The sequence below is a fragment of the Oncorhynchus nerka genome, linkage group LG15, assembly GCF_034236695.1.
Source record: "Oncorhynchus nerka isolate Pitt River linkage group LG15, Oner_Uvic_2.0, whole genome shotgun sequence".
In the NCBI taxonomy this organism is placed as follows: domain Eukaryota; kingdom Metazoa; phylum Chordata; class Actinopteri; order Salmoniformes; family Salmonidae; genus Oncorhynchus; species Oncorhynchus nerka.
In genome coordinates, this window is record NC_088410.1 from 6305946 (window position 1) to 6320377 (window position 14432).

The 14432-nt window shown below is 42.7% G+C and overlaps 1 protein-coding gene across 1 annotated transcript; it reads right to left on the reverse strand.

Moving 5' to 3' along the window:
• Positions 1 to 194: 194 nt before the first annotated feature.
• On the reverse strand, positions 195 to 13661 carry LOC135559586 (zinc finger protein with KRAB and SCAN domains 1-like). The gene is made up of 6 exons (XM_065002256.1): positions 12929 to 13661; positions 12436 to 12533; positions 12126 to 12303; positions 5987 to 6084; positions 5677 to 5851; positions 195 to 3043 (listed from the first exon to the last, which is right to left on the reverse strand). Exons 1-6 carry the CDS (start codon positions 13140 to 13142, stop codon positions 2865 to 2867), a joined length of 942 nt encoding a protein of 313 aa, XP_064858328.1. The 5' UTR covers positions 13143 to 13661; the 3' UTR covers positions 195 to 2864.
• Between the last annotated feature and the right edge of the window lie 771 nt (positions 13662 to 14432).

Below are 14432 nucleotides of genomic sequence, written 5' to 3' on the forward strand. Positions count from 1 at the left end.
TAAGGATCTGCTGGAGTCCAAGTCAAACCAAGATTCTTTATTTCCTAGCTCAGAGAGAACAACAGAGTTTGGTATTTTACTAGGATCCCCATTAGCTGTTGCAAAAGCAGCAGCTACCCCTCCTGCGGTCAACACAAAACATGACACAATTGTCACGTCTCTCGTCGGAAGGCACGGACCAAAGCGCAGCGTGGTAAGTGTTCATGATTTTTATTTCATCAAAAAACATTAGAACAAAATAACAAAGAGAAGAATGAACAGTTCTGTAAGGCAAATCAACTATACAGAAAACAACTACCCAAAAAACACAGGTGGAAAAAGGCTGCCTAAGTATGATTCCCAATTAGAGACAACGATAGACAGCTGCCTCCGATTGGGAACCACACTCAGCCAAAAACAAAGAAATACAAAAACACAGAAAAAGGAACATAGAATGCCCACCCTGGCCTAATCAAAATAGAGAATAAAAGCTTCTCTATGGCCAGGGCGTGACAGCCGCTCTGTTCTGGGCCAGCTGCAGCTTTACTAGGTCTTTCCTTGCAGCACTGGACCACACGACTGGACAATAATCAAGATTAGACAAAACTAGAGCCTGCAGAACTTGCTTTGTGGAGAGTAGTGTCAAAAAAAGCAGAGCATCTCTTTATTACGGCTAGACCTCTCCCCATCTTTTCAACCATTGAATCTATATGTTTTGACCATGACAGTTTACAATCTAAGGTAATGCCAAGTAATTTAGTCTCCTCAACTTGTTCAACAGCCACACAATTCATTACCAGATTCAGCTGAGGTCTAGAACTTGAGGAATGATTTGTACCAAATACAATGCTCTTAGTTTTAGAGATGTTCAGGACCAGTTTATTACTGGCCACGCATTCCAAAACAGATTGCAACTATTTGTTAAGGGTTTCAGTGACTTCATTAGCTGTGGTTGCTGATGCTTATATGGTTGAATCATCAGCATACATGGACACACATGCTTTGTTTAATGCCAGTGGCAGGCCATTGGTAAAAATAGAAAAGAGTAGAGGGCCTAGAGAGCTGCCCTGCGGTACATCACACTTCATATGTTTGACATTAGAGAAGCTTCCATTAAAAACCCTCTGAGTTCTATTAGATAGACAGCTCTGAATCCACATTATGGCAGAGGTTGAAAAGCCATAGCACAAACATTCTTAAACAACAGGTTATGGTCAATAATATCAAAGGCTGCACTGAAATCTAACAATAGAGCTCCCACAATCTTCTTGTAATCAATTTCTCTCAACCAATCATCAGTCATTTGTGTTAGTGCAGTACATGTTGAGTGCCCTTCTCTATAAGCATGCTGAAAGTCTGTTGTTCTTTTGTTTACAGAGAAATAGCATTACATTTGGTAAAACACAATGTTTTCCAATAGGTTGCTAAGAGCTGGCAGCAAGCTTATAGGTCTGCTGTTAGAACCAGTAAAGGCCGCTTTACCACTCTTGGGTAGTGGAATTACTTTGGCTTCCCTCCAGGCCTGAGAACAAAGACTTTCCTCTTGGCTCATATTAAAAATATGACAGATGGATGGAAAGCTACTGAGGACAGTAGCTGACTCTATAGCCACTCCTAAGTTGTCAATGCCAGGAGGTTTGTCATTATTGATCGATAACAATTTTTCCACCTCTCCCACACTAACTTTACAAAATTCGATACTTGCACTACTTTTCTTTCATGGTGTTTTTTTCCATCATTCTTTATATCATTGATCTTGGCTTCCTAATAAAGTTGATTATTTTTGTTGAGTTTGGTCACATCATTTCTCAATTTGCAGTATGTAAGCCAGCCAGATGTGCAGCCAGAGTTATTAGCCACTCCTTTTGCCCCATCTCTTTCAAACATACAGCTTTTAAATTCCTCATCAATCCATGGAACAGTTCTAACAGTCAGTACATGTTTATCAATAATTGGAAGAAGCAATTTCATCTGATAAAAACAGGTAAACACATTATAAGGCAACAATATAAGACAACGGGATCACTGTGTATGTTCTCTGATGAATTGTAAGAAAAATGAGATGTGAAATATCAATATACACGCTAAGAGAAGTAATTTCTCTCTCCTGTGTGGATTCTCTAATGACGTTTAAGTGATTGTTATGAGTAATATGTTTTCCCAAAGTCTAAGCTTTTGTAAGCTTTCTCCTCTGTGTCATGCTCTTTCAGGCTTCCTAAATGGGCAAATGCTTTGCACCCTGGGAGGAGTGGTAATGCATCTCACCTCTGTGTATTTTCTCATGTTGGTTCAGGCTGTTTTTCTGGTTAAAACTTCTTCCACACTGGGAATAGTGTTAAGGCTTCTCCCCTGTGTGTACTAGCTCATGTTGTTTCAGGCTCCCTAACTGGTTAAAACACTTACCACACTGGGAGCAGTGGTAAGGCTTCTCCCCTGTGTGTACTAGCTCATGTCGTTTCAGAGTCCTTAACTGGTTAAAACACTTGCCACACTGGGAACAGTGGTAAGGCTTCTCCCCTGTGTGTACTAGCTCATGAGCTTTCAGGTGTCCTGACCGGTTAAAACACTTGCCACACTGGGAGCAGTGGTATGGCTTCTCCCCTGTGTGTACTAGCTCATGTAGTGTCAGAGTCCTTAACTGGTTAAAACACTTGCCACAATGGGAGCATTGGTAAGGCTTCTCCCCTGTGTGTACTAGCCCATGCTGTTTAAGATTCCCTAACTGGGTGAAACACTTTCCACACTGGGAGCAGTGGAAAGGCGTCTCCCCTGTGTGAATTGTCTCATGTCGTTTCAGGCTCCCTACCCGGTTAAAACACTTGCCACACTGGGAGCAGTGGTAAGGCTTCTCCCTGTGTGAATTTTCTCATGTTGTTTCAGGCTCCCTACACAGTTAAAATCTTTCCACACTGGGAGCAGTCGTAAGACTTCTCCCCTGTGTGTATTTTCTCATGTTGTTTCAGGTCCCATAACCGGTTACAACCGTTTCCACAGTGGGAGCACTGGTGTCTTCTTGCTGGTTTGGACGTCCCTGGCTCTGGTTCCACTGAGTCTGGTCTTTCTCCTGCCAAAGACAGTTTATTTTTTTAAATAGATACCCGAATGAAACCTCCACATGATAAAACAACAGTGCTATGAGAGTAAATCCTAATCAGATCTCAATAACATGAGGCCAGTTTTAACAATCTTAGTGTGATTTTAAAACAAATGTAGATCTTTCTGGTAATTACTTATATGTTTACATTACTTATTTTATTCATCCTGTTTTACAAGTCAGAACACAAAAAACTAGACAGTTCTAGGACACTGAAGACACAGATGTCGCTGGATTCCAATTGAGCAGGTGGTTCTAAATATATAACTTTCATAGCTGTATGATACAGAATGTGACCTACACACTTCCTTAAAACATAAAATAACTAAAGAAGTAATTTTGTGTGATTGTAAAAAACTTGTTTTTACATCGAAGACACAAAGCACATCAGTAAAATCTCCCCATTGTCGAAAGGGATCGACACCTGCTGTTTAAATGGACCAATTTCTTATTTAGACGTTGACAGGTTTTCAACATTTTGACTATCGCTGATGTCATATTTTGGGTAAAGTAAAAAATAAGGTGAAATATTTGGAAAGATGTTCCTAAAACTGGTAGTAACTACAATAAACAAAAATATAAATGCAACATGTAAAGTGTTGGATGTTTCATGAGCTGAAACAAAAGATTGCAGAATTTTTTACATCCCTGTTAGTAAACATTTCTCCTTTGCCAAGAAAATTCATCCACCTGACAGGTGTGGCATGTCAAGCTGATTAAACAGCATGATCATTACACAGGTGCACCTTGTGCTGGGGAGAATAAAAGGCCACACTAAAATGTGCAGTTTTGTCACACAACACAATGCCACAGGTGTCTCAAGTTTTGAGGGAGCGTGCAATTGACATGCTGACTGCAGGAATATCCACTAGAGCTGTTACCAGATAATTGAATGTTCAATTCTCTACCAGAAGCTGCCTCCAACATCGTTTTAGAGAATTTGGCAGTACATCCAACTGGCCTCACAACCACAGACCACATATAACGACGCCAGCCCAGGATCCCCACAGCATCTGAGACCAGCCACCTGAGTTGTATTTCTATTCGTAATGAAGACCTTTTGTGGGGGAAAACTACATTCTGATTGGCTGGGCCTGGCACCGCAATGGAAGGGCTTATGCCCTCCAGGGCCCACCAATGGCTGCTCCCCTGCCCAGTCATGTAAAGTCCATAGATTAGGGCCTAATGTATTTATTTACAATGAATGACTTGAATGAGCTGTAAATCGTTGAAATTGTTGTTTATATTTTGGTTCAGTAAACACACAGACACTGTGCATTCGTTAAGTATTCAGACCCCTTCACCTTTTCCAAATGTTGTTACATTTCAGCATTATTCTAAAATTGATTAAATTGTTTTCCCCCCTCGCCAATCTAAACTCAGCAAACAAAGAAACGTCCTCTCACTGTCAACTGCGTTTATTTTCAGCAAACTTAAGATGTGTAAATATTTGTTGGAACATAACAAGATTCAACAACATTCAAAACTGAACAAGTTCCACAGACATGTGACGAACTGAAATGGAATAATGTGTCCCTGAACAAAGGGGGTTGGGGGTTAAGTACTGCATCTACTCATTAACTGCACCAGATTTGACAGTACTTGCAGTGAGTGATATAAATATGAACTTTATCGAACAAAACATACATGTATTGTGTAACATGAAGTCCTATGAGTGTCATCTGATTTTCTGCTTCTTGTGACTCCTCTCTTTGGCTGGAAAATGGCTGTGTGTGTTTTTGAGGCTCTGACCTAACATAATTATATGGTGTGCTTTCGCTGTAACGCTCTTTTGAAATCAGACACGATGGGTAGATTAACAAGAAGGCAAGCTATAATTTGGTGTATTGCACTTGTGAATGTATGAAAGTTAATATTTCAATAAAATATTTTGTATTTCGCGCTCTGCCTTTTCAGAGGAATGTTGTTGAGGGGTTCCGCTAGCCATAAGAAGTTAGGACTCCATGTTTCATTAGATGCTACAGTCCTCCTTTAAGACTCCATAAGGTTTCATCATTAGATGCTACAGTCCTCCTTTAAGACTCCATAATGTTTCATCATTAGATGCTACAGTCCTCCTTTAAGACTCCATACTGTTTCATCATTAGATGCTACAGTCCTCCTTTAAGACTCCATGTTTCATCATTAGATGCTACAGTCCTCCTTTAAGACTCCATAAGGTTTCATCATTAGATGCTACAGGCCTCCTTTAAGACTCCATGTTTCATCATTAGCTGATACAGTCCTCCTTTAAGACTCCATCATGTTTTCCTGTTCTAGAGTCTTGTAAAGATAGGTGGGTTGACTAGGACAGGCAATGTAACATCCATAATGTTTTAAGGAAAGGTTTCTGTAAAACACGCACTTCGCATTGGATCAACTTGAAACTTTTTCTCTAAAGCTAACTTTCATCAATGTTTAATATGGTCTATTGGTTTCTCTCTTTTCATTGGCAGAATCCTTTTTCAGTGTTATGATATTCATAACATCCATATCCACCAGTCTATCTTCCTGTCAACTAACATAACTTTGCTGGTTGTCCTGGTCACAGATACCAGTGGGCAGATCTATTGTATTTGTTCAAACTAAACTACAGCACTTACTTTGATGTGTCAAATCTGATCCTTTCTTCTCTGCTCCTCCTCTCACAGTTCCACTCAGCCCTGTTGTTTTCTTGCAGTCCACCAGCAGCACAGACAACCTCTTCATACCCAGTAAGGCGCTACCGGGAGAGGCACGACACAGGGACTCTGGGAGGGAGGAAGGGCTAGCGTTGTCCTAGTAACCATAAAGAGGGGACACAAACACATATCATTATGGATGCCGATGTCACTGTTGTCATGAAGTGATTTACAGAAACCCAGCCCAGACCCCAATAGAGCAAGCTGTACGCTAGACCAGACCAAGCTGTACCATCTGGTGATCTGATCTGGAGAGACTCTTCTCTGCCTCGTCAGCATCAGGATGTTGTTGAGGCTCCCCAGAGGATCCACCATAGTCATGTCTCTCTCCTGTGTGAATGAGAACATCAAACAGATGGTAAACTTATGATCTTCTATTACAATCACAGAGTCTTACAAGAGGCATGAATATGTCTAAAAGGGCCTAAAATGCAAACTTTCATCATCATTTTGTAAAATACTGTTTGTGTTGCAAATGTTAAAGGGTTGTTCCACGAAATGGGTGCACTTTTGCGTCCCTTTGATAATTTAAGTAGAAATTATGCACCAATGTTAAATTTGAAAAGCCTGTTAGATGAAGAGTACTTTAATGCGACCACATGGACATTTCAATAAATCTAATATAAAAGTCTAAATATATGTACCAATGACGGATTGCACCTTTAACAATTTATTCAGTACTGAACAACATATTAAAGTGTAGAACTTCAGTAGAATGCCTCTTTAAACCCCACATTAGTTCGAGAAATGCATATTTTGTGCCCGTTTTTAAGTCAGCACTCACTGGTGTTAATCGGATCTTCAGCCTTTTTTTCACTCCCAAAATGTCTTCCTCCTCTTCCTCTTTTACTCCAAAAGGTTCTTCCTCTTCTTTCAATGTTATGGCATCTTCCTCCTTTTTCATTGTTAAAGATTCTACCTCCTCTCCTACTCTGACAACCTCTTTCACTGTAATAACATCCTCTTCTTCTTTCAATGTGATAGCCTCATCTTCCTCCTTTATCATCCTGAAAGCTTCTTCCTCTCCTTTCATCAGAGCTTCTTTCTCCGTCTAGCTTAGTGAGCTCATGCTCCGGGCGATTAGCCTAGTACAATTTCATGATTGGGATGGTGTTCTTCGGCTTGCAGGCATCCCTCTTTTTCCTCCAAACATAATTATGACCAAACAGTTATTTTTTTGTTTCATCAGACCAGAGGACATTCCTCCAAAAAGTACGATCTTCGTCCCCATGTAGTCTGGCTTTTTGGAGCAGTGGCTTCTTCCTTGCCGAGTGGCCTTTCAGGTTATGTCAATATAGATCTCGTTTTACTGTGGATATAGATCATTTTGTACCTGATTCATCCAGCATCTTCACAAGGTCCTTTGCCGTTGTTCTGGGATTGATTTGCACTTTTCGCACCAAAAGTACATTCATCTCAAGGAGACAGAAGGCGTCTCCTTCCTGAGCGGTATGACGGCTGCGTGGTCCCATGGTGTTTATACCTGCGTACTATTGTTTGTACAGATAAACGTGGTACCTTCAGGAATTTGGAAATTGCTCCCAAGGATGAACCAGACTTGTAGAGGTCTACAATTTTTTCTGATGTCTTGGCTGATTTCTTTTGATTTTCCCATGATGTCAAGCAAAGAGGCACTGAGTTTGAAGGTAGGCCTTTGAAATACATCCACAGGTACACCTCCAATTGACTCAAATGATGTCAATTAGCCAATCAGAAGCTTCTAAAGCCATGACAACATTTCCTGGAATTTTCCAAGCTGTTTAAAGGCACAGTCAACTTAGTATATGTAAACTTCTGACCAACGGGAATTGTGATACAGTGATATATAAGTGAAATAATCTGTCTGTAAAAAAATATTTGAAAAATGACTTGTGTCAGGCAAATTCGATGTCCTAACCAAAACTAGTTTGCTAACAAGACATTTGTGGAGTGGTTGAAAAACGAGAACTTGTTGGCTGCTTTTCCTTCACTCTGCGGTCTAACTAATCCCAAACCGTCTCAATTTGGTTGAGGTCGGGGGATTGTGGAGGCCAGGTCTTCTGATACAGCACTCCATCACTCTCCTTCTTGGTCAATTATCCCTTACACCACCTGGATGTGTGTTGGGTCATTGTCCTGTTGAAAAACAAATGATAGTCCCACTATCGTTTGTCCCACCAAACCAGATGGAGCGTATCGCTGCAGATGCGGAGATCATCCGTTCACCAACTTTGAGTTTGAAACCAAAGATCGCAAATTTGGACTGATCAGACCAAAGGACAGATATCCACCAGTCTAATGTCCCTTGATCATGTTTCTTGGCCCAAGCAAGTCTCTTCTTATTGGTGTCCTTTAGTAGTGGTTTCTTTGCAGACATTTAACCATGAAGGCCTGATTCATGCAGTCTCCTCTGAAGAGTTGATGTTGAGAAGTGTCTGTTCCTTGAACTCTATGAAGCATTTATTTGGGCAGCCATTTCTGAGGCTGGTAACTCTAATGAACTTATCCTCTGCAACAGAAGTAACTCTGGGTCTTCCATTCCTGTGGTGGTCCTTAAGGTAATGATGGACTGCTGTTTCTCTTTGCTTATTTGAGCAGTTCTTGACATAATATGGACTTGGTCTTTTACACAATATACCATATCTTCTGTATACCACCCCCACCGTGTCACAACACAACTGATTGGCTCAAACGCATTGAGGAAGAAATTCCACAACTTAACTTCTAACAAGGCACACATGTTAATTGAAATGCATTCCAGGTGACTACCTCATGAAGCTGGTTGAGAGAATGCCAAGCGTGTGCAAAGCTGTCAAGGCAAAGGGTGGCAACTTTGTGATTTTTCAAATATAACATATATTTGGATTTGTTTAACACTTTTTTGATTACTACATGATTCCATATGTGTTATTTCATAGTTCATGTCTTCACTATTATTCTGCAATGTAGAAAAGAGTAAAAATACATTTTAAAAACCCTGGAATGAGTAGGCACAACAATTTTTGACCGGTAATTGGCATGCTGACTGCAGGAATATCCATTAGAGCTGTTACCAGATAATTGAATGTTCAATTCTCTACCAGAAGCCAACTGCAGACCACATGTAACCACGCCAGACCAGTACATGCGGCTTCTTCGCCTATGGGAACTGAGACCAGCCACCCGGACATCTGATGAAACTGAGGAGTAGGTCTCTCCGTAATAAAGCCAATGGCTGTGCCCCTGCCCAGTCATGTTAAGTCCAAAAAAGCAGCAGAGCGAGGCCCGCATGCAGCAACATTACAAGTCACGTGTTTGCAGCTGTTTCAGTACAGCACTACAGGGAGAGAGAGGGAGAGCAGCTGTTTCAGTACAGCACTACAGAGAGAGAGGGAGAGCAGCTGTTTCAGTATAGCACTACAGGGAGAGAGAGGGAGAGCAGCTGTTTCAGTACAGCACTACAGAGAGAGAGGGAGAGCAGCTGTTTCAGTACAGCACTACAGGGAGAGAGAGGGAGAGCAGCTGTTTCAGTACAGCAATACAGGGAGAGAGGGGAGAGCAGCTGTTTCAGTACAGCACTACAGGGAGAGAGAGGGAGAGCAGCTGTTTCAGTACAGCACTACAGAGAGAGAGAGGGAGAGCAGCTGTTTCAGTACTGCACTACAGGTAGAGAGAGGGAGAGCAGCTGTTTCAGTACAGCACTACAGAGAGAGAGGGAGAGCAGCTGTTTCAGTACAGCACTACAGAGAGAGAGGGAGAGCAGCTGTTTCAGTACAGCACTACAGGGAGAGAGAGGGAGAGCAGCTGTTTCAGTACAGCACTACAGAGAGAGAGGGAGAGCAGCTGTTTCAGTACAGCACTACAGGGAGAGAGCAGCTGTTTCAGTACAGCACTACAGGGAGAGAGAGAGGGGGAGAGCAGCTGTTTCAGTACAGCACTACAGGGAGAGAGAGGGAGAGCAGCTGTTTCAGTACTGCACTACAGGGAGAGAGAGGGGAGCAGCTGTTTCAGTACAGCACTACAGGGAGAAAGGGGGAGCAGCTGTTTCAGTACAGCACTAAATGGAGAGAGAGAGAGAAGCTGTTTCAGTACAGCACTACAGGGAGAGAGAGGGAGAGCAGCTGTTTCAGTACAGCACTACAGGGAGAGAGAGGGAGAGCAGCTGTTTCAGTACAGCACTACAGGGAGAGAGAGGGAGAGCAGCTGTTTCAGTACAGCACTACAGGGAGAAAGAGGGAGAGCAGCTGTTTCAGTACAGCACTACAGGGAGAGAGAGGGAGCAGCTGTTTCAGTACAGCACTACAGGGAGAGAGCAGCTGTTTCAGTACAGCACTACAGGGAGAGAGAGGGAGAGCAGCTGTTTCAGTACAGCACTACAGGGAGAGAGAGGGAGAGCAGCTGTTTCAGTACTGCACTACAGGGAGAAAGAGGGAGAGCAGCTGTTTCAGTACAGCACTACAGGGAGAGAGAGGCAGAGCAGCTGTTTCAGTACAGCACTACAGGGAGAGAGAGGGGGAGAGCAGCTGTTTCAGTACAGCACTACAGAGAGAGAGGGAGAGCAGCTGTTTCAGTACAGCACTACAGAGAGAGAGGGGGAGCAGCTGTTTCAGTACAGCACTACAGGGAGAGAGCAGCTGTTTCAGTACAGCACTACAGGGAGAGAGAGGGAGAGCAGCTGTTTCAGTACTGCACTACAGGGAGAGAGAGCACAGCTGTTTCAGTACAGCACTACAGGTAGAGAGGGAGAGCAGCTGTTTCAGTACAGCACTACAGAGAGAGAGGGGAGCAGCTGTTTCAGTACAGCACTACAGGGAGAGAGCAGCTGTTTCAGTACAGCACTACAGGGAGAGAGCAGCTGTTTCAGTACAGCACTACAGGGAGAGAGAGGGGGAGAGCAGCTGTTTCAGTACAGCACTACAGGGAGAGAGAGGGAGAGCAGCTGTTTCAGTACTGCACTACAGGGAGAAAGAGGGAGAGCAGCTGTTTCAGTACAGCACTACAGGGAGAAAGAGGGGGAGCAGCTGTTTCAGTACAGCACTAAATGGAGAGAGCGAGAGAGCTGTTTCAGTACAGCACTACAGGGAGAGAGAGGGAGAGCAGCTGTTTCAGTACAACACTACAGGGAGAGAGAGGGGAGAGCAGCTGTTTCAGTACAGCACTACAGAGAGAGAGAGGGGGAGAGCAGCTGTTTCAGTACAGCACTACAGGGAGAGAGAAGGGGAGCAGCTGTTTCAGTACAGCACTACAGGGAGAGAGGGGGAGCAGCTGTTTCAGTACAACACTACAGGGAGAGAGAGGGGGAGAGATGCTGTTTCAGTACAGCACTACAGGGAGAGAGCAGCTGTTTCAGTACAGCACTACAGGGAGAGAGAGGGGGAGAGCAGCTGTTTCAGTACAGCACTACAGAGAGAGAGAGGGGAGAGCAGCTGTTTCAGTACAGCACTACAGGGAGAGAGAGGGGGAGCAGCTGTTTCAGTACAGCACTACAGGGAGAGAGAGGGGGAGAGGGAAAAAATCCACTGGACTAGTTTCAATGTATGGAATCACTTAGGAGTTTCTGGATGTTGGGTAAACTTCTCCTTTAAAGCATCATTGAGAAATAATGAATTGAAGTTGTAACATTTGAAGACTAGCGGGTAGGAATGTTGGGGCCGTAACCGAAAGGTCTCTGGTTTGAATCCCCACGCCAACAAGTTGGAAAAATCTGCTGTTCTGAACTTGAGCAAGGCAGTTAACCCCCAACAACAGCTAATCCCCGGGCACCGATGACGTGGACGTCGATTAAGGCTCTGATTCAGAGGGGATGGGTTCAATGTGAAAGACACATATCAGTTGAATGCATTCAGTTATACAACTGACTAGGTATCCCCTTTCCATCATTAGACTCCATAATGTTTCATCATTAGATGCTACAGTCCTCCTTTAAGACTCCATAATGTTTCATCATTAGATGCTACAGTCCTCCTTTAAGACTCCATAATGTTTCATCATTAGATGCTACAGTCCTCCTTTAAGACTCCATAATGTTTCATCAGTCCTCCTTTAAGACTCCATAATGTTTCATCAGTCCTCCTTTAAGACTCCATAATGTTTCATCATTAGATTGGGGGGTTGACTGGGACAGGCAATGTAATATCCATAATGTTTTAAGGATAAGTTTTTGTAAAACAAGCACCTTGCATTGGATCATCTTGAAATTCTCTCTCTAAAGCTAACTTTCATCAAGGTTTTATATGGTCTATTGGTTTCTCTCTTTTCATTGGCAGAATCCTTTTTCAGTGTTATGATATTCATAACATCCATATCCACCAGTCTATCTCCCTGTCAACTAACAGAACTCCACTGGTTGTCCTGGTAACAGATACCAGTGGGCAGATCTATTGTATTTGTTCAAACTAAACTACAGCACTTACTTTGATGAGTCAAATCTGATCCTTTCATCTCTTCTCCTCCTCTCACAGTTCCACTCAGCCCCGTTGTTTTCCTGAAGTCCACCAGCAGCACAGACAACCTCTTCATACCCAGCAGTAAGGTGCGACCGGGAGAGGCACGACACATGGACTCCGGGAGGCTGGAAGGGCTAGCGTTGTCCTGTTAACCATAAAGAGGGACACAGACGCACATCATTATGGATGCTGATGTCACTGTTGTCATAAAGTGCTCTACAGAAACCCAGCCCAAGCCGATAAAGCAAGCTGTATGCTAGACCAGACCAAGCTGTACCATCTGGTGTTCTGATATGGAGAGACTCTTCTCCGCCTCGTCAGCATCAGGATGTTGTTGAGGCTCCGCAGAGGATCCACCATAGTCATGTCTCTCTCCTGTGTGAATGAGAACATCAAACAGATGGTAAACTTATGATCTTCTATTGCAATCACAGTCTTACAAGAGGCATGAATATGTCTAAAACGAGCCTAAAATAACATTTGTGATGCAAATGTAAAAGGGTTGTTCCACAAAATGGGTGCCCTTTTTATATTTTAAGTAGAACATATGCACCAATATTGCATTTTAAAAGACTGTTATACTAGATGAGGGGAACTTTAATGTCGACCACATGGAGAATTCAATACATCTAAATGAAAAGTCCCAAAAGTATATGAACCAATGGCAGATCGACCATCTAACAATTCCTACAGTAAGAATGCCCATTAAAAACCCCACATTAGTTCAACAACTGCATAGTTTGTGTCCCTGTTTTTAAGACAGTCCTCACTGGTGTCAATCGGATCTTCTGTCTCCTCCTTTTTCACTCCCAAAACGTCTTCCTCCTTCACGTTTATTAAGATAGCACCCTCTTCCTCTCTAAAAGGTTCTTTCTCTTCTTTCACCATAACAGCCTCCTCTTCCTCCTTTTTCATTCTGAAAGATTCTTTCTCCGTAAAGCAGACCTCCTCTTCATTAGCAAGGGAGTAGTTCAGTGAGCTCATGGTCGGGGATGTTAGCTAGCTAGCTAGCTAGCTAGCATTAGCGACTAGCCTAGTGCTAACCTCAGTATCAATCTTTAACAAGTTTGCAAATTGAACAAGCACATTAGGTTAAAGTTAACCAGTAGATACGTCAACCGAAATGTGTCTAAAACACTGAGATTAGCTAATGTACAATAACATGGTCTAAAGAATTAATCTTTCAGTTTTATGTTGTCTAGCAGGCTACCGAGGTGGTTGAAAGAGTTGGCGCCTGTTCCTGAAGAACCGTCCCGTCCAGTCCATTATACGTCACACAAGAAGCATCACCCGATAGACGCCATCTACTGGCTGGAGTGGGTAACGCAGTTTGGAAACAATAGGTACTACACTTTTTGTGTTGGAAAGAACGTCATGATAATTTAACAATAAACAGATATATTTTCTCTTACGTCTTACAAATAATACTTTCCTGTACACAGACGTAGAAGCTTAAAATGAATATGTGGATGATGAATAAATACTTCTACGAATAGGTAGTGTGTTAAAACACATTTGTGTTAATTAATACTCTCACATTTGTTTTTATTAGATGTGACCATACTTTTCCCTTAAAGCCACGCTCTATGCGATACAAATCATAATGTAAACAATAGAGCAAATGCATCACATGCAACAGAATCGGCTGAATGAATTCACCCCTGATGATGCGTAAACACAGTTCACTTTCACAACTGCCACGTTGTATTTCCTCGCACATCAATTCGCTCACCTTTTCCCTTCGCTTGTGGACGTCAATGCACAACACATCAGCTGTAGGTGACCAGGAGTTAAAACCTTTCCAAACCAAACCATTTCATAACTGCTACACACAGCCTACATCGCTGTCACCATATTAGCTAAAGTAACGTCATAGTCAACACAGCTAATATAAGTAACTTGTTAGTAACCTGCTACAATCTTGACAGAGCTCCTCTGTGGAGATGCTACATGTGTCATCATTAGATGCTACAGTCCTCCAACAATGGATGTCATATGAATCTTTACCACTTGCTCTGTAATAGGAGTAGTATTTTTCCTAGACTTACCTGTGTCCCGCACATTGACTCTGTTCCGGTACCTCTTGTATATAGCCTCCACATTGACTCTGTTCCGGTACCTCCTGTATATAGCCTCCACATTGACTCTGTTCCGGTACCTCCTGTATACAGCCTCCACATTGACGCTGTACCGGTACCTCCTGTATATAGCCTCCACATTGACTCTGTTCCGGTACCTCCTGAATATAGCCTCCACATTGACTCTGTTCCGGTA

Coding starts and splice junctions, on each gene's coding strand:
- LOC135559586 (XM_065002256.1), bottom strand. CDS start 13,142: ATGAGCTCACTGAACTACTCCCTTGCTAATGAAGAGGAGGTCTGCTTT. Junction 12,304..12,435: donor CCATATCAGAACACCAGATG/GTACAGCTTGGT, acceptor TATGGTTAACAG/GACAACGCTAGCCCTTCCAG. Junction 5,852..5,986: donor CCAGATCAGATCACCAGATG/GTACAGCTTGGT, acceptor TATGGTTACTAG/GACAACGCTAGCCCTTCCTC.